The following is a 25,747-nucleotide window of genomic DNA, read 5'->3' as shown; positions in this document are numbered from 1 at the left end:
CTTTCCGCCGAGACGGTTGTCAAGAAGTTTAAGGAGGTGAGGGCGCACTCAGCTGCTATTAAGTCCTTCATCCCACGAAGGCCCAGGTCTCAGCCCGAACAAAGGGGTCCTGGCCTGTCTTGGTCTAAGGACCAAAGACAGGTTAAGAAGGCTAGTGTCGTGACTCGTGCCCCTCCTCCGCCTGCGGGCAGGTCTAGAAGGCGGCGCGAGTCGAGGGGTCAGAGGCAAGACCTGAGGGAGGTGATCCAGACGAGGCGTTCCCAACACTCTCATCCGGACCGGGACAGATCTCCCTCTTAGGGTATTTACATCTACCATCGTCTTCCTCCCCCAATAACCTGGCTGACATCGGGGCTTTCTCCTTGATGCGCCGGTCTCACCTTCTGAACTTTTCGGCATTTCCGCCGAGACGGTTGTCAAGAAGTTTAAGGAGGTGAGGGCGCACTCAGCTGCTATTAAGTCCTTCATCCCACGAAGGCCCAGGTCTCAGCCCGAACAAAGGGGTCCTGGCCTGTCTTGGTCTAAGGACCAAAGACAGGTTAAGAAGGCTAGTGTCACGACTCGTGCCCCTCCTCCGCCTGCGGGCAGGTCTAGAAGGCGGCGCGAGTCGAGGGGTCAGAGGCAAGACCTGAGGGAGGTGATCCAGACGAGGCGTTCCCAACACTCTCATCCGGACCGGGACAGATCTCCCTCTTAGGTTATTTACATCTACCCTCGTCTTCCTCCCCCAATTCCCCTGTTAACCCTTTCCTGCCCTAATCATGGTAAGAACCTCCAAGAACCAATGATGTTCCGGTTAGTTTCTATGTTTCATAGAACTACCTACTGAAGGTCCGGGGGGAGACAGGTGTGTGAGCCTTGGTGGGTGAGTATGATCCATGTCTTCTTTGCTAGCCTTGACTAGTTTTTTGCATTGCAGTGCCTCTTGTCCTGCATTGTTTTACATCCATAATTGTAATCGCGATTAGAATTTTGATTAATTGTGCAGCCCTAGTGAGTATGATCCATGTCTTCTTTGCTAGCCTTGACTAGTTTTTTGCATTGCAGTGCCTCTTGTCCTGCATTGTTTTAATATCTCAGTCTCCGCTGAGATTCCTTTTTCTAACATGTATGTTGTACTGTTTCATTCTTAGATGGAAGCATTTCCTTTCTCTTCCAGTGAGCCTTGCTGAGGATACATCACTTATGCTGACTTGCAGGATCCTGATGGCTTGTAAACCCCCGTGCTGGCTGGACTTCGACTCCGAGTTGGTAGGCTTCCCCGAGAAGCCTCCTTGGTCATTCATGTCCTCAGTATGAGTACTGCAACCTCAGGACCTGCGGGCCTTTGAGGGTTGCTCGGTCTCGCCTCGAGGGGCCTCTTTAGACCTGAGCTGGGTTTTTTTGGCTGAGCCTGAGGGCTTGCCTCAGCCTAGGATCGAGAGCGCTGCTCCCATAATCATATGATGCACACCAAGTAGTAAAGTCTTTTTTGTGACTTCCTTGGTCAATTATTTCTATGGTGGGAGTTTGCAGCTCCCCCTATTGGAGTTCTATTTGCGTTCTGAGCATGGTGCTCCCCTCTCTGCGGGTAGGTCATTACAATCTGGATGGGACGACTGTTTCTCCTTTCTGCGGAGAGTCGAGAATCTTGCTCCTGGGGGTTTTTGCCGCTATAGTTAAGGGCACACGCTAGCTCTCTGTGCATTTCTTTAAATTCCATAATCATGGTAGGTGTGCACGCTGGGCTTTTGCGCACCTTTCTAAAATCCTTTATGGTAAGGGTGATGCGATCTACTTCGTCCCCTTTCTCTGAGTGGATTTAGGCCCCGGATTTCCTGGGCTTCACTCTTCTGCTGTATCTCTGTTGATACCTGTATGGTTGAGCTTGGTAGTGCTCTCTTCTTTCCGAAGTGTTTCTATGAGCACGCCGCTCCCTCCTGAGCATGGTTGCTGTGGCTTTATTAACGGTATTTCTAAATCCATATCTATGGTAAGTGCTCACGCTAGTTCTTTGGGCACTTTTTCTAGTCTATATCATTGGCAAGTGTGCACGCTAGTCTTTGAGCACCTTTTTTAAAAACCCTTGTTGGGTAAGGGTGGCACGATGCTGACCTCGTCCCCTTTCTCTGAGATGGTTCTGGCCCCGGTTTTACCTTGGGCCCCACTCTCCGTGTACATACTTTGTAGACAGGGTGTTGCTACTAACTCCCCTGGGTATCTTATACTCTCAGAGCGGGAAGTAGTCCCTGTGTTACAAGCCAGGATATGGGTTTTTGCCAGCCCTGGTTCTTGGCTGTATCCCCTTAAATTAATCCTTTCTTTATGATTCCAAGCCTTGAGCTTTGCCCTGGACTCGGGTTTTTCATGAGCCAGCCCTTGCAGGTAAGTTTTTTGGCACAGCTCGGCCGTAGGGGATCATATCACTAACAGCCGTCAGAAACGTCCTAGGGGCAACTCCTCTGATTTGGTTGAGTTGGTACTTAGTGCTCGCCTCAGTATTGGCATGCACTCTCCTCAGCATGGTGGCGTGGGTTTACCGTTCCCCATAGCGACCCCTAGCGGATGCAGTTCGAAGTTCCCTCGGAAGGGAACGTCCCAGATTACGTATGTAACCATGGTTCCCTGAGAAGGGAACGAGACACTGCGTCCTCTAGTCTCCTGCCATGCTTTGGACGTAATCTTCAGACAAAGAAGCGGATGACGTGTTCTCCTGGCGCCCTTTTATACTGTGGTTGCGCTGGTGATGACGACATAGGTTGTCACTGACCAATAGCAATGGTGCGTTTACATTTATGCTTCAGACACTGGTCACGCTGGAGTGTGTGTGTGAGTTAATAGATGGCTTTGTCTGAGTGTAGCTGACAGAGGGATTATTCGCTCTCATAACTCGGCAGCTCTGCGGACAGATGTTGCCTGCCAGACACTCTGCAGGGCGGCTCGTTTATCATCCAGCAGCGAACCGACACGTCCCTGGCCCATAGTCTGCGCCTTAAAGACTTAAACACTTACCTTACAGGGAGGCGTTCCCCATAGCGACCCCTAGAGGATGCAGTGTCTCGTTCCCTACACTTTTAAGATTTGAAGTACACTACTAGTGCACATTCAATACAATTAAGCGCACTTCTATTAAAGGGTTTGAATGAATAAATTTAAACAAATACACTTTTTCGAATACAAATGTCTCCAATGAACATCCTGAGGCTGGAATGCACTGTACACTATGTTGTTCAGGAAGACATTTTCCAGCCTGTTGCTCTTAAAAATTATGCTTTCTTTGATGGCCTAAAACTGTCCCAGAGGTTGAGGCCTCGCAGCATCACAGCCACTGAGAGCTGCTTGTGTGTTAATAAATGAGCCTGTGAGAGTGTGTGTGCTAATATATGGGCATGTGAAAGTGTGTGTGTGTGAGTTAATAGATGGCTCTGTCTGAGTGTAGCTGACAGAGGGATTATTCGCTCTCATAACTCGGCAGCTCTGCGGACAGATGTTGCCTGCCAGACACTCTGCAGGGCGGCTCGTTTGTCATCCAGCAGCGAACCGACACGTCCCTGGCCCATAGTCTGCGCCTTAAAGACTTCAACACTTACAACTCCACCTCACTGAGATATACAGCAGCTCATCTGATATACGCCTTGCTCTACTGAAGAGCTGAAGACTCGCTTAAGTCTGCCTCTCTGCAGTAAAAACTCTCAACTCAAGTGCTGAGGGCTTGTGGGGTTTGACGTACTTCAGTCATTACTGTCACTCAAACACACATGCAAAAATGGAAATGGAAAAGTCAAAACAAAAAGGTTGGGTAGTTCTCATAAATATATATTGTACAGTGCCCTTCAAAAGTTTGGAAATGTTTGGTTTTTGGAAAATATCATGAACCTTTATTATTTCTTGTGTTTATTAAAATAACTTATAGTTATCATTGAAGACCAGCAATAATGACTTTTAAAATTCATAATAATGGCAATATATACATGTCAAAGTCTGGCAGACTCCTTTTGGCAACTGTGATTCCTAATTAATTACTGGATTAAACTTGCCACAGGTTACTTTTGTGAGAAAAAATAAAAATAAAATACAATGTAGGCCTATAAAACAATCATTCAACCTAGCAACAAACAGGGTTAATATCATTAACTAAACCAAAAATTACATCTAAAACCATAAAAAAATGCCACTTGAAACAAATTAAGGGTCAGTTTTACTAACAGCTTGCACCAGCACAAACCGTCTTTTGGCGTTAAAATAGTACTGTCAGGTTCTACTAAAGACGCGCAGTGAAGAATTAGCACTGAAAAGGCATGGACAGTTATTTTTGCACGACCTTATTGAATATGCATTTCTAGGAGTTTCTACGGTGAACAAAAAGTGCAAAACAAATCACAATTCTGAAAACAAAATAACAAATTACAAACGCAAATGCAAGTCTAAAAAACAAAATAATTCAGAAAGCACAACAACAATTCAGAAAACATTATAACAAATCAGAAAACACAGACAAATTCGAAAACAAAATAACAAGTCAGAAAACACAACGACAAATCCGAAAACAAATGAACAAGTCAGAAAACAACGACAAATCAGACAACCGGAAGAGGTAAGTATAGTTTGAGACAGCGCCATTGGTTTGGGATTACTCACCGCTGACTGGACGAGACATCTGTCAATCAACGTATACAGGGAAGAACCAGCCGAAGAACAGCAGAGTCGTGGTAGAAAGTTCGGAGATGGTATTAAAGTAGCTCAGTTTAAATGTATTGTATGACTTGCCCTTACTATGGAATAAAAAATACAGAGTGTCTATTTACACTTAGTTAAAAGTGGTTGTAAATCATCAGCTCCAGTGGTGCAGATGGATAAGCATTTGTTGTCGGCTTTTTGACGCAATCGACCCGGGTTCGATCCCGCCTTTTGCCAAACCTTTTTTTTCTCCCTTTTCAAATCCAGTGTAAATAGAATCCATTGCTAATACGAGATTTGAAAAGGGAGAAAAAAACCCGGGTCGATCGCGCCAAAAAGCCTAAGACATGCGCTTATCCATCTGTGCCACTGGAACTGATGATTTACAGCCACTTTAAACTAAATGTAAATAGACACCCTGTATTTTTTATTCTCTACCACGACTCTGCTGTTCTTCGGCTGGTTCTTCCTGTATACGTTGATTGACAGATGTCTCGTCCAGTCAGCGGTGAGTAATCCCAAACCAATGGCGCTGTCTCAAACTATACCTACCTCTTCCGGTTTGTCTGATTTGTCGTTGTGTTTTCTGACTTGTTAATTTGTTTTCGGATTTGTCCTTGTGTTTTCTGACTTATTTTGTTTTCGGATTTGTCCTTGTGTTTTCTGAGTTATAATGTTTTCTGAATTGTTGTTGTGTTTTCTGAATTGTTATTTTGTTTTTTTAGACTTGCATTTGCGTTTGTAATTTGTTATTTTGTTTTCAGAATTGTGATTTGTTTTGCACTTCTCGGCCACCGTAAGTTTCCCTTTCAGACAAAAGTTATGGGAGGTAAGTATTCAAATGAATCACCCAACACGTTTTACTAACGTTTGCGCTCGTCAAATTACTGGCATTTGCGCAAAAAAAAGCATGTCTTAAACTATTTTGCTATTAACTATTAGTAAATCACCTGCAGAAATTTCGGAATAAAACTGGCCCTAGATGTTAACTGAATTAAACAAAAATATTAAACAAAAAAAAAAAAAATATATGTATTTTTATATTTCTTTTCATGCTTAACTTGAAGTACAAAAGTAACTGAAATAAAACTGAAAAACTGAAATAAAACTAAAATAAAACTAGATCTATAGAGACATATTAAACATGAAGTATTATACATGAAATAATGAAAATGACAACTATAAATAATACAAAATAAAACTAAAATTCAAATTTAATGGAGAATATAAAAATAAAAATGAAATCAAAATAATAATAAAAGCTATAATAGTATAACAATAATTTGAAAATATTTTGAAAATATAATAATATATTATAATATATACTGAAGTAACGAAGTCCTCTGAGGCACCAGAGTTGTGTATGAAAGAAAGAGCAATATGAATAAAACTATTTGGATTGCACTACAGAAGAGAGCTTCAAATTGCCCTCCTGACAGGGTTACTGTCATAAACTAAAACTAAAAAAAAAAATAATTAATTCAAATAAAATAAATATTATCTGAAATAAAATAAAATATAATAATGCTCATTTTCATTTAGTTTAAGTTGAAGCACTGAAATAACTGAAAGTAGATAAATAACTGAAAAAAAAAGATCAAAACAACAAATTTCAAAAACTTAAACTAAACAAACTAAAATTTAAATATAGAAAAATACGATCTAATGCAAAATATAAAAACAACTTTTTTATCAGTGATACTACAACAACTCTCCCAGACATCATTGCTAAAACCTACGTTGTCACAAATGCAGTAGTTTAATATAATAATGCATAGCAACAATATGCTGTATTTATAACCTGAAGTCCGCAATTAATGTAAGAAAGTTTTGGGAGATTTTGATGGTGACAGTAAAAAGAGAAGGTAAGAGAACATATTGATTTTAGAGTAGGACTGCAGTGTTTGATTTCTGCAGGAGCTGTTCTGAATAGCTGTTCTTGGGCACAGGTCTGTACCTGAATGACGTGTCTGTGTCTTTTGCTTTTCTTTGTGTTGGGAGATGAATGCAAACAGACATTTGTTCTGAACAAACACAGTTGCCCTTTAGCTTTGTAATTTATTTACCCTCCCTGAATGAGGCCAGTCCGATACGTTTGCTTGTGTCTCATTCACGAGTGTTGTGTCTTTGTGTTTTATCTGCAGGAACCCGTCTCCTACCCTCCGCCAGCCCAAGCACTGGTGCAGGAGTTTCTGTCACTTCATTGCTCAGTGAGTACAGCAGCTTCAACTCTCTCTTCTGTACTCTTTTGATGTGTGCTGTCACTAGCATTGTGTTTTATGTTTTACTTCAAGCCACTTGCATGTTTTTACTCCTGAATCTGTGTTAAGTACTGAGAAATACTGAGTATTTAGATCAGACAGGAAATGTGTTAGAATTTCTCAGTGGTTCCGAAAAAAAAAAAAAGTAATAAATTTGAACATTTATTGTATACACGCTACCATTCCAAAGTTTGGGTTCAGTAAGTGTTTGATTTGTTTGTTTTGTTTGTTGTAAGTTTTTTTTTTTTTCCTTTTAAAGAAATTAATTATTTTATTCAGCAAGGATGCATTAAATTAACCAAAAGTGACAATAAAGACATTGTTACAAAAAATCTATTTCAAATAAATGCTGTTGTTTTGAAATTTCCATTAATCCCCCCCCAAAAAAACGGTTTTCAACATTTATTTATTTATTTAAAAGAGTTATTTGTTTTAAAATGTAAACATTGTTATTTTAAATGGTCATTTGTTGTAATGTTATTGTTTTTACTGTTTCTTGATCAAATAAATGCAGCCTTGGTGAACATAAGAGATATCTTTCAAACAAAAATGAACCAACCAAACAAACAAATAAGTCAATAAATAAACAACACCCTTTTGTCAGGGCGTTAAAACAACAACAACAATAATAATATAAAACGTTTTGAAAAGAAAGAAAAGGCCCAGACTACCAGACAGCTGGCAAACTAAAAACTGTCAGAGAGCTATACAAGAACAAAACAATCAACAAAGCAAACTGGGCAGAACAGCAAGTGCTGGGACTGTATCTTGGTAGACAACCAGAAAATAGTGCCAACTGACACATGGCACAGAGACGGGACAAATGACGGATAAACCAGTAACAGGATGAGGACTTACAAATGGGATCTAAAGGTAAGGAAATCAGGAGTGCAGGTGGGACAAATCAACTAATGATCAGGGAAATAAGGAGATAACAGGGCAAACGAGGGGGAGGAGCCAGCGCAGGACGAGGAAAACATGCAATTCAAAACAAGATCTTGAGAAAAAGCACAGGAAAATCAGACATGAGTGTCAGAAATGCTTTGCTTTAGTGTGCTTGTGTATCTTTCCCTAAAAATGAATGTCTCTTGATTTGTTTGACATCTAACACAATGACATTCAGATGTTTTGATTATGGCTTAAGTGTCCAGATCCTTTTGGTGTTGTTGTACCTCCATCCTGTCAGTGTGTTCAGCTGTAATTTCACTTGACAAGACCAATTCTGGCTGTTTCTGTATGAGCAAAACATGCAGTGAGAAGTTTCCACAAACGCCTCTCAGGCATACGGTTTAATTCCTGTCAGACAGCCTGTAAATAAAAGAGGCCTGGCTCTCTGTGTGTGTGACTGTGTACATAAAAGCAATGAAAAGCCCAGATTATTATTTCATTATTGAGAATGAAAACATCAGAGAGAGGGATGCTGTGTGCGCGGCAGGAGGGCTGTGAATGCTAATTGACTCATTTATTTGTGTTAGTTGTTCATTTGTTAGTGTGGCAGGTCTGCTGGCCGCTCGTGATGAATTAAATGCACAGACGCAGTCATATTCATTAAGCGTGTTTGTGTGTGTTTCTGTGTGCTGGTGGGATTTTATCCTGAGTGCTCTTTAAGTGCTCCTGAGTGTAATGTCTGCCACACACATAGCAGTTGGTGTTGTGGTTAAAATTCAAGGTTGATTGTTGCAAGTCTCAAACTGGTTGAGCCATTAACTAGCACCATTGTGCCCTTGAGCAAGACACTTAACCGCAGGTTATTCCAGCAGACTCCGTGTACTGTAGTATGACTGTGGAAGCTTATACCATTTTTCTGACATCCTCTTTTCATTTTCTCAGTTCATAAATTTGATGGATGTGTAATTAGATTTTGAAGAGCTGTTAACTAGCTATTAGTTTCTAGAATAGAATGCTTATGAAGCATTATCTTCTGTCATTTAACCTGAACTGTTCGTTAAAGGTGCACTTTGATTTTTGATAGGTAAAATAATTACTTGAGTTCGACTAATGTGGCTGCCATCTTTTACTTCATTCTGTCATCCAAAGTATTCAATAACAAGGGGATAGTGAGTAGTGTTACCACGGTAAAGTAAGTCAAGTCAAATTATTTGACACAATTTGTATTGTATAAAGAGATAAACAGGAAATAGCAGAATCAATTATGGAAACTCAGTTCAGATTTGTCTGTAAAGCGTCTCTAAAATATATATATTTTTTATTTTAAATTTGTTTTAAGCTTAAGCTAATTACTTAGTAAAGCAAATAGAATTCGGCTTCACTCCAAACTTCAAGCAAAAGGTTGCCAGATATCAAAAAAGCAACCTAAAAATTAACATAAACATAGCCTCTATGTTAAGACCAAAGAGTTTCTATATTTTTCCTTTTTAAAACTGGACTCTTCTGTAGTTACATCGTGTACTAAGACCGACAGAAAATTTAAAGTTGTGATTTTCTAGGCCGATATGGCTTTTTATTAAGGCTGATATTACACAGCGCCTGAAAATAGGCTTATTGGAAGTTACCTAGCTGGGGACTATTTTCAGGCGCTGCGTAATATCATTGCGAAAACGGTAAAACTCAACCGTTTAACTCTAGGGCAGTTGGAAAATGAGCCTATTTTTGTATTATAAAAATGTAGTAAATTAATTTTAATTGAATTGTAGTTTTGTATTTAAGATTAATTATGCTTCGTGTATAGTTACAGCCATGGGTTGCATGTAATATTGATTTGTGATTATCTGACAGCTTGTAGTGGGGGATCTAGAGTTTCATGACTGAACTAAATTTACTTTATTAGAAATGACAGTATGAATATATTTCTATATTGCTCAAATATTGCACTATATCTTTAAAGATGGTGCTATACAGCACCTTATCTACCGCAAAGCGCTGAAGAACCATTACAGGTTCTCTATAGGTGCTATATAGCACTTAAATTGGTTTCCCTATGATTACGAGCCAAAGAACCACTTAGCGGTGCTATATAGCACCTCAACTACCACAAAGAACCGCTGAAGAACCAGTTTTTGTGTGTGTGTGTGTGTGTGTGTGTGTGTGTGTGTGTGTGCTTCTGTTACGAGGAGTATTTACTGAGCTGAAGATGCTTTGCTGTCCACAACCTATACGCTCCAGTATCACTATTCAGAAAACTGGCATTTGTCTGCATAAATCTTGTCTAATTATGATGTGATCATTAATTAAATAAAGCTGGGGAAAAACACATATACTCAAAAGAAAAAAATTGCAATGCATCGCTCAGCGTTTGTGTTTGCCACAATAAATCTGCTTCAGCCTAGATGAGGGTTTTTATAAACATCACACTGAAAAATTGTGTTTTGAGAGCCATTAGATCAGAAATAATTCTGCTGAGTAAATCCTGTCAGTGTGTGTGTGTGTGTGTGTGTGTGTGTGTGTGGTGTACAGGGACACAATGTTATCACGAGGTGCCGGCTGTTTGCTCTCTGCCTGTGTGTGTACTATAACAGCACGCTGTTGTTGCTGTGTTATGAATGTGTGTGTAATTGTGCAGCTGAATGGCCTGTGCTCTGCTATCAGAGCCTCAGCCATGCCGAGCGCTAATGACAGACCCCTGGGGCTAATCTACTGCTTTTAATGGGGTCTAGACTCTAGAGGGGCTGGTCTCAGCACAGACGCAGTTTCAGTCGAGAGTAAAGCAGGCCACTGAGATTTAGACGGACACTGTGCTTAGTGCTTTACTTTCCGGAAAACAGGGAAACAAGAAAAGAAATCCAAACTGGACAGATGAAGAGGAATGGGGAAAGTCAAGACATTTAGCCAAATTCAGTCCAGCTGGTGACTACCCTTGTGAAAAAGAAGTACACTTTAGAACACTAGAAAAGGAGTACTTGCTTTGGAAATAATATACTTTGTTTAGAGTCACTTGATTGCATGTTAATCACAATGAAATGAAATGCATTATTGTTTACATTTATATTAAATGCAATTACCTAAACTTTAAAGTGCTTTTTTGACCCACTTAAGTAGGACTAAAGTACATCTTTAGTAATTTCATAATTAAAGGTAGTGAAATATGATACAATGTACTGCTGAATACTGACAATCATCTGTTTGTCGTGTATTTAAATAATATTTGTAATTACACATTTGTAATAAAGTTGCCTTGCAGTTTAGTAGTCATTTAAAATATATGAAATTTTATATAATATTAAATAACACAATAGAACATTATGATTAATTATAAATAAGTATGTGTGCTTTAGCACAGTATGTTAGTCAAAACATCAGAATATGTGTACTTCTTTATAGCACGACAAAAGATTATTAAATCATACTTCAAAATGAACTTTCAAGTAAAACTTAATTTGATATTATTACAAAGTGCACTTTTTAAAAGTGTGGTTACACTTTATTTTAAGGTTTCCTTGTTTCAGTGTAATTATACATATAAGTACTGAGTAAACTACATGTAGTTACTATATGGTTTGGCTTAGGGTTACTTGCATGTAATTATTATGCATAAGTAATTGTTATTATAATATTAAGTGCATGCAACATGTAACAAGGACACCTTAAAATATAGTGTTACCAAAAGTGTATATAAGTGTGCTAAGAAATAGTCATGAAATTAAATGTACTTGTAAGATTTGCTGTACACTAAAATTGCCCATCATTACATATCATACACGGATCATAAAGAAATATGCAAAGGTGTCATGAGACATGATCAACAGGTAACCACAGTCTCGGAGCAGGAGGACACTTGCATGCATGTAGTCCAGAACAAAAGAGACAGGCCTGTAGACACATGATAAGACTGTTTACATTGGATACTATGGTGACATGCTTAACCTCGCTGAAGGTGCAGGACGTTTTCCTTGTTCGCTTTTCATTTATTAATCAGTTTTCACATTGATTTCCATGTCATTATATGGAAAACTGTTATGCGTGTCGTTTGTGACATTGCATGCTTCTCAGCTTTCTGTTTGTCTTCTCTTATATTTCCCCCCTTCATCCCTTCTCTTATCTGCAGGTGTTTGATAAAGGATTTCGAGACGCGTCCATCAGTGACGCATCTGCTGGAGCATCCGTTCATTAAACAGGCTCATGGGAAAGACACGTGGCTCAGACAGCAGCTGTCGGTCCTCATCCGCGAGCAACAGGACGTGGGCAGCAGGACCAAGACCAGGTACATCCTGCCCACAACACAAACCGCAGGCCAAACAACACTCTGACTTTTCTGAAATCACATCCAGATGTTCATGAGGCAGAGAAAAATACATCATGGCACATGCTTAAAAAGGCTGACCGTTAAACATCACCGCTTGAGATTATAAATATACGGGTGGGTTAAACAGAAGTATTATTTGTTTGGTTTATAATAGCCTGCCAATCATAGATTGTCATTTTGAAGTGCTTTCTGATTCGTCTCAGGGTCAGGCCAAAGATCTGGCAGCCTTGCACATTGACAGCGGTCATTGTGAGGCGCTTGACTTGCATTTATCACTGTCTTCTATAGATGCAGAGCTGTCGCGGTGGATTTATCACGTCTAAATATGAAACAGTGAGACTTTCTGTTGTGACAGTCTAGAAATCTATGAATCACAGCATGTGGGTTGAGTTTTTTGTAGTACTGTGTCATCTATCACTTTGAGGGTTTCCTCTTTCCAGCAGATGGCAGTGTTATCTGTGGAGGAATGAAGCCCCTCGGGTTATTCTGAGAGGCTGGCATTCAGGAGCATTAGATTCAGTCGTCGGCTGCGTACAAGTCAAACGGATAGCTCTGATGCTGTTATAGACGCTACACATAATGAAAGAAAGTGTTTCCACTGGGTTCTCCTTGAAAATGTTAATTTAGACCCTTAAAATCCTGCAGATCTTGTATTACCTATTCTTTGGGCCCTTTGAGGAGGGGACAGGGGGCCTACAAAATTCACAGGCCTTGTGAATTTAAATGACCACCCTGCCTATAGTATTCTCAATAGTTGAGTTATAAAATTAACTCAAATTGGCCTTTAGATTCGTCTAAAAGTTGCTGAATATCAAATATGAACGTATTGAACAAAGTAAAATATTTTAGTTTACTGTATTCTAAAGCTTGACAAAGACTGGCCTTTCACATGAAAATCAGCATGATTCAGTTAAAAACTTAGTAAGATTGGTAAGATGGCTGGAAAGATTTTTAAATTATTTTTGAAAGTCTTTTATAGTCATAAGACCACTCACACACACACGCGCGCACACGCACGCACGCACGCACACGCGCACACACACACACACACACACACACACACACACATTCATACACAAACGTGTGCGCACACACACACACACACATTCACTCACACATACACACACACTCACTCACACACACACGCGCGCGCGCGCACAGACACACACACACGTATATATATATATAGTATATTGACTGGAATCTATTTGAAGATGTAATTTATTCCTGTGATCAAAGCTGAATTTTCAGCATCATTACTCCAGTCTTCAGTGTCACATGATCAGAAATAAGTTTATTATTAATCATTTTTTTTTTTTTTTTTTTTCAGGATTCTTTGATAATTAAAAGTTCAAAACAATAGCATTTGTTTGCAATACAAATTTTCCCCAAATTTCCCAAAATATTGGAGAGGGTGACCTAAATGTTTTTGCTTTTTACAACTTAATTGCATCATAAACAAAAGCTAAATTAGCTTAATATAAAGTTTTTTTTTGTTTTTTTTTACTTGAGATAAAACTAAAAACATTTTGTTAGTCAATGTTTAATTTAGTTTATTTACTACTACAAAAACAACTTTGAAAGGCCTCATGTTTATTGTGACGATTATTTAAAATATGTATCATGCAAAGTGAGGGTTAGTTACTTTTAGACAAACTGATTTTGACCCTGATTTTGATTAGACCAACATAAAAATGCCCTTTAAATAAATGGCAATAATAATATAAATGGTAAATAAACCACTTTTTCACTTTAATTATATATTTGGGGTTATGTTATGTTTATGTTGCTTGGGCGATTCATTTCTGTACTAAGATACGTCTGAAGCATTAGTACTCTTAACCCTGTCACCACATCTCTCTGATTCAGGGTTACAGGAGGATTCACAGTCCCTGATGAATTCAATGCGACAGAGGGAATTTTACATCTTACATCTTTTCCACTTGACTGAGACACAGCGATCAGGGCAGGATGTTAACTACTCTTGTTCTTGGGTGTCTATGAAGACAATTTTAACTTTTTTGAGAAAGTGGTGGCTGGTACACTCTGTAATTATGAATAAACAGTCAGAGGGTTGCCAGATTGTAGCCACTCATTCCCCAGGCCACATATAATCTGCTAGCCTGATAGTGACAGTGAGAGAGCCGTAATGAGATTATGAGCTTGGCTGTGCTCTCTCTGTTTAGTCACTGATGGCAAATATCAGTGAAGTGATTACAGAGTGAGGGAACACTGATGCACACACAGAAACACAGCCACACACACATAAAGCGCAGTGTATCGTGTCTGTACACTGTCATGTCCCCGGGGCCCTATGGGTTTTAAGAGCTGTGAATAGAGCAGCTGCTTCCTCATGATCTAAAGGTCAAAAATACAATAGCGGGTCAAACGCTGATGAAGTGCTTAGACTAGACGCTATAATAGCCTTTAAACCCCAGAGGATAGACCTGCATCACACCCTGATGCCGCATGCTAGATTTTGGGTTACACTTTATTTTAAGGTGTCCTTGTTAGTGTAATTATACATTTAAGTACTGAGTAATATGATTTAACTACATGTTCTTACTATATGGTTAGGGTTAGGATTAGGGTTCGGTTTAGGGTTACTTGCATGCAATTATGCATAATTTATTGTTATTATAATAGTAAGTACATGTAACATGTGTAACAAGGACACTTTAAAATAAAGTGCTACCAGATTTTGTTTTTTGGTGTTTACTAAGGCACGCATCACTATTACCGGTCCTAATAGTTAGGGTTAAGGATTTTGACAAACCTCCTCTAAATATTTAGCATGCATGTAACTAACTAGTCCTATAATATTTGTGACCCTGGACTACAAAACCATGAGTCATTATCTGAAAGCTGAATAAATACGCTTTCCATTGATGTATGGTTTGTTAGGATCTGATAATATTTGGCCGAGATACAACTATTTGAAAATCTGGAATCTGAGGGTGCAAAAAAATTTAAATATTGAGAAAATCACCTTTAAAGTTGTCCAAATGAAGTTCTTAGCAATGTATATTACTAATCAAAAATTAAGTTTTGATATATTTATGGTAGGAAATTTACAAAATATCTTCATGGAACATTATCTTTACTTAATATCCTAATGATTTTTGGCATAAAAGAAAAATCTATAATTTTGGCCCATACAATGTATTGCTGGCTATTGCTACAAATATACCTGTGCTACTTATGACTTTTATGTCATTTACTTATGGCTTTTGTGCTCCAGGGTCATTTGTGCTACAGACATCAATGGCACTTCAACTCAATAAATTACTTGTTTATGATTGAATAGATTTTTTAGTATTTCATGTTTAGTGAAGCTGTATTGTGTTTTACAGGCATAAGCGGATCAATACTCGCAAAACCCTGATCATTGAGAGCTGTCCTGATGATGATCTGGTGAACCTGGAGGTTTTAGATGAGGTATATTTAGATGATTTAGCTGAAATCGAAATCGAAATAATTTTATTTTGATGTAAAGTCAACAAATTTACCTTAAAATCGACTTTCTTAGTATGTGTTCCTGGACGTATTTTTGATCAGTTTTTCCAAATAATTGCATAACTCCATTAAAATGCATTATGAAAACATAACATAATGTTCTGAAAGTAAAATGAGATGCAGTTGGCATTTTATGTTGACTTTAAAATGTAATGGAATTCAATTACTAAACTGTCTGCTCAAATTCAGTGAATTCAGTGAATCTTGTAGTATAAACAACAAAGATACATTTCCATCTCCAGCATTTCTCGTTTATAGGAAATAATCATTACACATCTTCAGAGGCGATATCAGGAGCTGCAGATCTACACATATGTGGGTGATATCCTCATAGCGCTTAACCCTTTCCAGAACCTCAACATCTACTCTCCACAGGTGAGAGGAGCAACATCAGGCTGTGCACTAAAGCATCATTTATGTCTAAAGCAGGCCATCTTTGTTTAAACCATCTTATGTGTACAATGTGTAATTCGCTTGGTGTTGTGGGGAGCCACTATGGCGTTATTTTAATGACAAATGTCGAGAGCGCATTATTGTAGTGCGAAAGCACATTCATATAACGCGCGAGTGCGAATCTCTCCGCTCGCACAAAACTGGACGCGTTCAGATACACGCTGCTCTCGCCCGGAGAGAGTGCGCGCACTTAAAACGTGTCTCTCCTCTCACTCCAACTTTGTCCTGTGCACTCTCAAATCTCTGTGCTCATGCACTATAGATATTAATTATTTTCGCACCTGAATTAAACGTTGTCAAAAGTTATCATTATGCACTTTTAAAAAGTAGTCTCAAAACAGATTTGTGCATGGCCTTTTCTTGATTTTTTTTTTGTTGTTGTCACGAATCCGGTCCATGGACTTCCGTTTGATCGCCACCAGAGGTCACCCTACCATTACATTGACTCTCATACTACACAAACTGTTACACATCACCCTGGACTACATTTCCCATGCTCCATTGCACTAATCACAAGCTCATCTGAAACCAATCACACACAGCTGCTACCAATAACACACACTATATAAATCAGTCTCACACCACCATTCAACGCCGAGTATTGTTTAGCGTTTATCTCTCATCTAGTGATAGCTACTTTACGGAGCCATTCCAAGTTTCTGAATCTAGTATAGCCTTGTTCTTAGTCTGTTTACCCGTTTCTTGATCCTTGCCTGTTATCTCATTTTGTCTGATCTCTGCCTGCCCTGAAATTTATAGCCTGTTCTGGAATTACCCTTTGCCTTGCTGTTTCGGACTGTGTTTGCACCTCGCCTGGACTCTAGCTCATCTTGTGGATTCCCCGTTTGCCTCGCCCTCAGGATTACGTTCGCCGGAGATCGACCACGTCCGTTTACTGGACTACTCTTGTGTCTTGCCCTCAATATACCTGTTTGCCATTGTTTGACCCATGCCTGTTATGACCACGTCTCTGTCTAATAAAAGCCTGCAGATGGATCCGCACATCTCACGTCTCGTTCGCCCCGTAACAGTTGTATTTTTGTTTTAACATAAACTGGTTATTGTAGCTACTTTGTTTTACTATATCTATTTTATGTTTGTATTTTGATCTTTTCTGCGAATGCACGTATGCATCTCTTTGTAAAGTAGGCTACTTTGTATACACTGTTTTAAAAGGCGCTATATATGTAAATAAAGCTTAAACCAATCAGACCTCCACAACTGACCAATGAAAATACTATGTGAAATCTAATTGGTTGAGAGAACGGAACCTGGAATTTCTTTTGACAATCAAAGATGGATCTTTAATTTCTTTCCAGTTTAAATGACCCCTGTAATGAAATGTAGCCTATAGAAATGGCTAGGAATTGGGTGCTTGGATGATTAGTACATATAACCTCTGTCCAACTGGTTGGTCTCTGAGCAATTTATCTAAAAACAACATATTATAGCCTATGGCTATTATAGCCCTTAGCTGTTAAAACATTAATGTTATGTCATAATATGTCAGATACCTCAACTGAATAACATCAGGCTGTGCACTAAAGCATCATTTATGTCTAAAGCAGGCCATCTTTGTTTAAACCATCTTATGTGTACAATGTGTAATTCGCTTGGTGTTGTGGGGAGCCACTATGGCGTTATTTTAATGACAAATGTCGAGAGCGCATTATTGTAGTGCGAAAGCACATTCATATAACGCGCGAGTGCGAATCTCTCCGCTCGCACAAAACTGGACGCGTCAACTGAATTTAAAATCATTGCAATAAATTCTCAGTTGGTATGATGACAATAATAAGTAAAAACTCCTCAAATCAACATCAAATGCAAACTGCACTTTTAAAAAGTAGTCTCAAAACAGATTTGTGCATGGCCTTTTCTTGATTTTTTTTTTGTTGTTGTCACGAATCCGGTCCATGGACTTCCGTTTGATCGCCACCAGAGGTCACCCTACCATTACATTGACTCTCATACTACACAAACTGTTACACATCACCCTGGACATAGCCTATGGCTATTATAGCCCTTAGCTGTTAAAACATTAATGTTATGTCATAATATGTCAGATACCTCAACTGAATTTAAAATCATTGCAATAAATTCTCAGTTGGTATGATGACAATAATAAGTAAAAACTCCTCAAATCAACATCAAATGCAAACATAGATGTAAATGATGCAAGATATAATACAATAAATGCTCTAATAGCATTGCTGTTTGGACATTTATTGGGAGTTTATTTTTTTTAAATCCATTGTTTTCAGTTCTGATTTTGATAATATGTGCATAATGATAACTTTAGACAATTTGACACGTTTAATTCAGGTGCGAAAATAATTAATATCTATAGAGCATGAGCACAGAGAGATTTGCGAGTGCACAGGACACAGTTTGAGTGAGAGGAGAGACACGTTTTCTCCGCCCGCGAGTGAAGAGATTCGCGCTCGCGCATTGTATTAATGTGTTTTCACGCTACAATAATGCGCTCTCGACATTTGTCATTAAAATAACGCCATACACTTCAAGCTGGCTTTCTGAATCAAAGCTTCCTTGTAGAGAGAGAACTAAGATGTAGTTTCGTGTCTGTTCTCAGTTCTCAAAGCTTTATCACGGGATGAAACGCTCCACTAACCCCCCGCACATCTTTGCCACCGCTGATGCAGCCTATCAGAGCATGGTCGCCCTCTCCAAAGACCAGGTACTGCTTTCTGTGTGTCTGCACTCTCATTCCTAAAACAATAAAGAGTATATCTAAGATATATACGGTTCAGAGACATAGTAGACTGACTTTCAATATGGTTTTAAATATTTATGTGGGGTTCACCAGTGGTCTCTTTCTCTTTAAACAGTGTTCACACTAGTTTATTTACATTTACATTTAGTAATTTATGTTATACTACCAGCTCCAATTCTTACATGATACTGAAGCATTTTTACGGGCAGGAAATTCACACGGACACAGCATGCTCACGTTCCAAGAAGTGCTCCAAAAATGCTCACCATCCATCCTTTCTAGAAAAAGATGACTAGGATCACATTTAACCTACAAACTTTAACCTACCAAAAAAACGTTTAATTTTCCCATGAACCTGAAGGCCCCCATTGGATGAATGAATGAATGAATGAATGAATGAATGTTTAGATACGAGTTCAGATTTAATTTTACATTTACATTTAGTTATTTAGCAGACGCTTTTATCCAAAGTGACTTATAAATGAGGACAATGGAAGCAATCAAAATCAACAAAAGAGCAATGATACGCAAGTGCTAAGACAAGTCTCAGTTAGCTTAATGCAGTACATATAGCAAGGGTTTTTTATTATATAATAAAAAAAAGAAAACCGATAGAATAGAAAAAGAATAGAGCAAGCTAGTGTTGGAGGCCTTTTTTTGTTTTTTGTTAATTGTATAATAAATAAAAAGAATATAAAAAGAATAGAGAATTTGAATTTGAGAGAGACAAAAATTTATATTTTTATTCAGCAAGGACACATAAGATTAATCAAAAAGTACAATGTTAAAAAAAATCTATTTCAAATAAATGCAGTTTGAACATTAACCTCTTGGGGGGAAAAGCAAGATTTCCAGAAAAATATTAATCACAAAACTGTTTCTTAATAATGATAATAATGAGAAAAGTTTCTTGAGCTGCATATCAGCATGTTAAACTAATTTCTGAAGGATCATGTGACCCAAAAAGACTGGAGTAATGGCTGCATTTTAATATATATTAATTAGAAAAGTTTTTAATTGCAATTTTACTGTTTTTACTTTATTGATCAAATAAATGAATACGAGACTTCTTTCCAAAACGTTGAAAGAAAAAAAAAAACCTTACAGACCCCAAACTTTTGAATTGTAGTGTAGATGCATGAAAGGAGAATTGTCTTTTTTTCTTTTATTTTTATGAACCAGCTGTCTACCAAATTTCCAGATTTCTATCAGATCTCAAATTATATTGTTTTGCATTTCGTCTAATAATATTCTGTGGTATAGTTGAGATATTATTTATTTTTTGAATATACAATGGTTAGCTTTTTTCATATATTTTCTTCCAATTGCATGTCTAGCAAAATAATAAATAAATAAATAAAGGTAAATAAAAATATACATCAATATACAAATACAGTAGTCAGCATCTGAAGTGGATCGAAACCTTTCATCAAAGTTGTCCTAAAACTTTGATGAACTTTTTTTGATCCACTTCAAATGTTGACTACTGTAAATAAAAAATAAACATCTTATTATTGGTGCTTCTGTGTATATATGTGGAATGAGTGTTTATATATTTGTATTGTTTTGTCTGTGCAGTGTATAATCATTAGTGGAGAAAGTGGAGCGGGTAAAACCGAGAGTGCCCACCTCATCGTCCAGCATCTCACATTTCTGGGCAAGGTTGGTTACTCGTATCTTTTATACTTTAGCTAACACACTTCATACAAACACTACTGTGTGTGCTCTAAAGAAATGTTTCAGTAACCAATCTTTGTGTTTTATCATGAGATTCCTGATCATTTTCCCTGTAGTGATGTAATCATCTGTGGCTGTAAGATTCGCAGATCAAAAATCTGGGTCACACTCTTTTCTATTTCAAGGCTAATAATCGAACACTTCGTGAGAAGATTCTTCAGGTGAATCCCCTGGTGGAGGCGTTTGGTAACGCGTGCACAGCCATTAACGATAACTCCAGCCGCTTCGGGAAATATCTGGAGATGCAGTTCACACCTGCAGGGGCCGTGATGGGTGCAAAGATCTCTGAGTATCTTCTGGAGAAATCAAGAGTCATCAAACAGGCTACGTGAGGAACCACTGTGCCTAGATCTGTGGCCATTTTTAACAATAATTACTATTCACAGCTTATATTTTTAATTTGCAGGGGCGAGAAAAACTTCCATATATTTTACTACATCTATGCTGGTCTTTACCACCAAGACAACCTCAAAAAATACAGGCTACCCAACAAAACTGCCCCCAGGTTTGTGTGTTTATTTGAAGTGAAACAGACTCTTATAAAGATGTGTATTTCTGAATCCAGATCATGTGTGTCACTGACAGAGATCAGAGATTCACGTTACGTTTCTGTTCTTTCAGATACATCGCCTGTGTCAATGGTAAAGTAATGCAGGACATCATCTCTAGCAAACTCTACGAGGAGCAGTTTGACGCCATTCAGGACTGTTTCCGTATCATAGGATTTACTGAAGAGGTACAGCTGGAATTCTGATTTATATTTCTTAATCCTATACAATTATTAAAGGGATAGTTCACCCTTTGTGATTTATATTTTTATATACAGGAAGTGAATTCTGTGTACAGAATTCTATCAGGCATTTTAAACACAGGAAATATTGAGTTTACATCCACCAGCTCCCAACATCAGAGCGACAAGAGTGAGGTGCCCGACTCTGAGGCCTTAGATAATGGTAAGAGCCTTAATAAAATGATTAAATACAAAAATAGCTTTATAAAATGGATAGTTCTGGTCCTTGATTCTGATTGGTTGAGCCGTATTCGAAGCTGTTGTAAATTACTCTGTGTGTTGCTCGGCAACCACTTTGTTGCAACCACAACTGTTTCTGAGGAACTACATTGTTTGGTGGAAGAATACTGTTTTTATTAATATCATTACACTTTATTTGCTCTGTTTTATTCTGTGAAACCTTACTACCTATATGGAATAACCGTTTTATAAAAGCAATAATCCCCGTGAAGCCGTGGTTTACAGTGAATTTATAACAGCTAAGGGGCGTTGTTAGGTACGACGTGGAGCGGAGTGACTAAAACCCCCTTAGCTGTTATAAATTCACTGTAAACCACGGCTTCACAGGGCTTATTGCTTCAGTAAATAATGTAAAATATATCATAACACAATAAACAATCTCCTTGAATGCATTTAATTGGCTTACCCTTAACTCCACCGCGTACCTAACAACGCCCCTTAGCTGTTATAAATTCACTGTAAACCACGGCTTCACAGGGCTTATTGCTTCAGTAAATAATGTAAAATATATCATAACACAATAAACAATCTCCTTGAATGCATTTAATTGGCTTACCCTTAACAGCTCTCTGTTGTATAATCACTCAGTCATGTTTTATGTATTTATTTATTTGTTGACTAGTTAGGATGGAAGTTAGTTTGTTGCCACTTGTCAATTGCCGGTATAATTAACCTGAATACAGAGAATATTAGAAACACTCTGAATCTTCTATGAATGCAAATATCCGAGACCTACAGGTCACTACATTGTCCCATGACTACCCTAGTGAAAAATAAAATGTATTTGGAATATATATAAGTATGCTACAAATTGATGTGCTCAATAAAAATACCTTACAATACTTTTTAGTATACTAAACTGGTATACTTAAAGTCTGCTGAGTTGGAACAACTAATGTTGTGCTTGATGAACTTTAATTGTGCAGAAGTAGTGCTGAAGTCCAACTAAAGATATGCTGAAGTATATATAAGTGGAACTATTGCAAGGATACTTCAGGTACACTTTAAATATCTTGCATTTAAAGACTGATATTATTCAAAGATCATACCATCCTCATCAACAGTGACATTAAAACACATTTAAAACACATTTTAGGCTTAATATTAATAAATGTGCATTGTGCACAAGTAGTACTCCAAATAAAGTTTAATTATAATTTTTATATCAGTAAGACTCAAGTGATATGTTAGTAAATATATTAATAGATTTTAACTATACTTAGTATGACATAATAAAGCAATAAGCCCCAAGAAGCCGTGGTTTACAGTGAACTTATAACAGCTAAGGGGCGTTGTTAGGTACGACGCGAAGCGGAGTGACTAAAACCCCCTTAACTGTTATAAAATCACTGTAAACCACGGCTTCACGGGGCTTATTGTTTTTATAAAACGGTTATTCCATATACGTAGTAAGGTTTCACAGAATAAAACAGAGCAAATAAAGTGTAATGATATTAATAAAAACAGTATTCTTCCACCAAACAATGTAGTTCCTCAGAATCTGTTGTGGTTCCAATAAAGTGGTTGCCGAGCGACACACAGAAGTAAACAAAGGTGTATGTTTGTAGAGTAATTTACAACAGCTTCGAACGCGGCTCAACCAATCTATAAAACGGATAGTTCCGGTCCTTGATTCTGATTGGTTGAGCCGCGTTCGAAGCTGTTGTAAATTACTCTACAAACATACACCTTTGTTTACTTCTGTGTGTCGCTCGGCAACCACTTTATTGGAACCACAACAGATTCTGAGGAACTACATTGTTTGGTGGAAGAATACTGTTTTTATTAATATCATTACACTTTATTTGCTCTGTTTTATTCTGTGAAACCTTACTACCTATATGGAATAACCGTTTTATAAAAGCAATAATCCCCGTGAAGCCGTGGTTTACAGTGAATTTATAACAGCTAAGGGGGTTTTAGTCACTCCGCTCCACGTCGTACCTAACAACGCCCCTTAGCTGTTATAAATTCACTGTAAACCACGGCTTCACAGGGCTTATTGCTTCAGTAAATAATGTAAAATATATCATAACACAATAAACAATCTCCTTGAATGCATTTAATTGGCTTACCCTTAACAGCTCTCTGTTGTATAATCACTCTTATGTATTTAATGTATTTATTTATTTGTTGACTAGTTAGGATGGAAGTTAGTTTGTTGCCACTTGTCAATAATTAACCTGATTAACCTGAATACAGAGAATATTAGAAACACTCTGAATCTTCTATGAATGCAAATATCCGAGACCTACAGGTCACTACATTGTCCCATGACTACCCTAGTGAAAAATAAAATGTATTTGGAATATATATAAGTATGCTACAAATTGATGTGCTCAATAAAAATACCTTACAATACTTTTTAGTATACTAAACTGGTATACTTAAAGTCTGCTGAGTTGGAACAACTAATGTTGTGCTTGATGAACTTTAATTGTGCAGAAGTAGTGCTGAAGTCCAACTAAAGATATGCTGAAGTATATATAAGTGGAACTATTGCAAGGATACTTCAGGTACACTTTAAATATCTTGCATTTAAAGACTGATATTATTCAAAGATCATACCATCCTCATCAACAGTGACATTAAAACACATTTAAAACACATTTTAGGCTTAATATTAATAAATGTGCATTGTGCACAAGTAGTACTCCAAATAAAGTTTAATTATAATTTTTATATCAGTAAGACTCAAGTGATATGTTAGTAAATATATTAATAGATTTTAACTATACTTAGTATGACATAATAAAGCAATAAGCCCCAAGAAGCCGTGGTTTACAGTGAACTTATAACAGCTAAGGGGCGTTGTTAGGTACGACGCGAAGCGGAGTGACTAAAACCCCCTTAACTGTTATAAAATCACTGTAAACCACGGCTTCACGGGGCTTATTGTTTTTATAAAACGGTTATTCCATATACGTAGTAAGGTTTCACAGAATAAAACAGAGCAAATAAAGTGTAATGATATTAATAAAAACAGTATTCTTCCACCAAACAATGTAGTTCCTCAGAATCTGTTGTGGTTCCAATAAAGTGGTTGCCGAGCGACACACAGAAGTAAACAAAGGTGTATGTTTGTAGTGTAAATTTACAACAGCTTCGAATGCGGCTCAACCAATCAGAATCAAGGACCTGAACTATCCGTTTTATAAATGTATTTTCAATATATTGATTTTTTACTAGGGTAGTTAAACCTGGAATATAATGTTTTGAAATACTGTATTTCAGATGTTAGATTACAGATACAACAGTAGAGAAATTTGCTAATTTGGTTGTTTAAAGGCTAATTCACACTGCACTGACAAACACAGAACAACTTTGACAATCATCACATTGCAGTATGTCACTTCTCATACATTCAACGGCCCGACGAACGGCAAAATATGTGCAACTGGCGAAAACAAGCACTGACCAATGACAGCAGACATCGATGGGGTAATACATTGATTGGACAAAGTCTGTCTGTTGACGTTGGTCAGCGTTGATATGTTCAAGATGGATGCATTATTGATGCTTTTATATTTAGTATTTAAAACCTTTTAGAGATTTCATGAATGTTAGTTTCTTGGTTTGCATCTACAGAACCCACATTCTCCTAATGAAATAAATCTCACGGATGTGTTAGAAACAAATTGACTTATGAAAGACAAAAGATGAGAGGCATAGGTCCATTCCTGATGTTCTTCTGTCTGTATCTGCTGTGTTCAGCAGCCGCTCTGCTCAGTATCGGCTCTGAGGAGCTTCAGGAAGCTTTGACCTCCCACTGCGTGGTAACTCGAGGAGAAACCATCATTCGCACCAACACTGTGGACAAGGCCACTGATGTGAGAGACGCCATGTCTAAAGCCCTGTACGGACGCCTCTTCAGCTGGATAGTGAACCGCATTAATGCACTGCTGCAGCCTGACACTAACATCTGGTACGATAAAATATTACAGTCATTATCAGGGATGCATCCTTCGAGCTGCACTAGAGAAGGCAACGAGTGTTATCACTATGTCGGAGACACGCTAGCTTTCCCAAAGCAGACGAACAAACGATTTTGACGCAATGTTTACACTGAAGCTGGCAGCTATGTTAAGGGGCATGACATTTCCCGACCAGGCGCCGAGTGCTGCCAATCACAACATACACTGGCCCAGCTAACCCATCAC

At 38.0% G+C, this 25,747-nt stretch overlaps 1 protein-coding gene across 1 annotated transcript in view; it reads left to right on the top strand.

Annotated features, from left to right (window-relative positions):
- The window catches only part of LOC107657355 (myosin-IIIb), a 142,163-nt gene that overhangs the window by 38,233 nt on the left and 78,183 nt on the right, over positions 1-25,747 (top strand). Inside the window, exons 12-22 of the mRNA XM_016445397.1 lie at positions 6,801-6,866; positions 11,920-12,075; positions 15,471-15,555; positions 15,892-16,008; positions 18,680-18,784; positions 20,399-20,482; positions 20,683-20,885; positions 20,964-21,062; positions 21,179-21,293; positions 21,384-21,510; positions 25,302-25,512. Of these exons, the coding sequence (XP_016300883.1) occupies positions 6,801-6,866; positions 11,920-12,075; positions 15,471-15,555; positions 15,892-16,008; positions 18,680-18,784; positions 20,399-20,482; positions 20,683-20,885; positions 20,964-21,062; positions 21,179-21,293; positions 21,384-21,510; positions 25,302-25,512 (1,368 nt within the window). The remainder of the gene's footprint in view (positions 1-6,800; positions 6,867-11,919; positions 12,076-15,470; positions 15,556-15,891; positions 16,009-18,679; positions 18,785-20,398; positions 20,483-20,682; positions 20,886-20,963; positions 21,063-21,178; positions 21,294-21,383; positions 21,511-25,301; positions 25,513-25,747) is intronic.

The sequence above is a fragment of the Sinocyclocheilus anshuiensis genome, unplaced genomic scaffold (assembly GCF_001515605.1).
Source record: "Sinocyclocheilus anshuiensis isolate Anshui unplaced genomic scaffold, SAMN03320099.WGS_v1.1 scaffold355, whole genome shotgun sequence".
NCBI classification, from domain to species: domain Eukaryota; kingdom Metazoa; phylum Chordata; class Actinopteri; order Cypriniformes; family Cyprinidae; genus Sinocyclocheilus; species Sinocyclocheilus anshuiensis.
The sequence above is the reverse complement of the archived record's forward strand: the minus strand, read 5'-3'. Positions and strand labels throughout refer to the sequence as shown.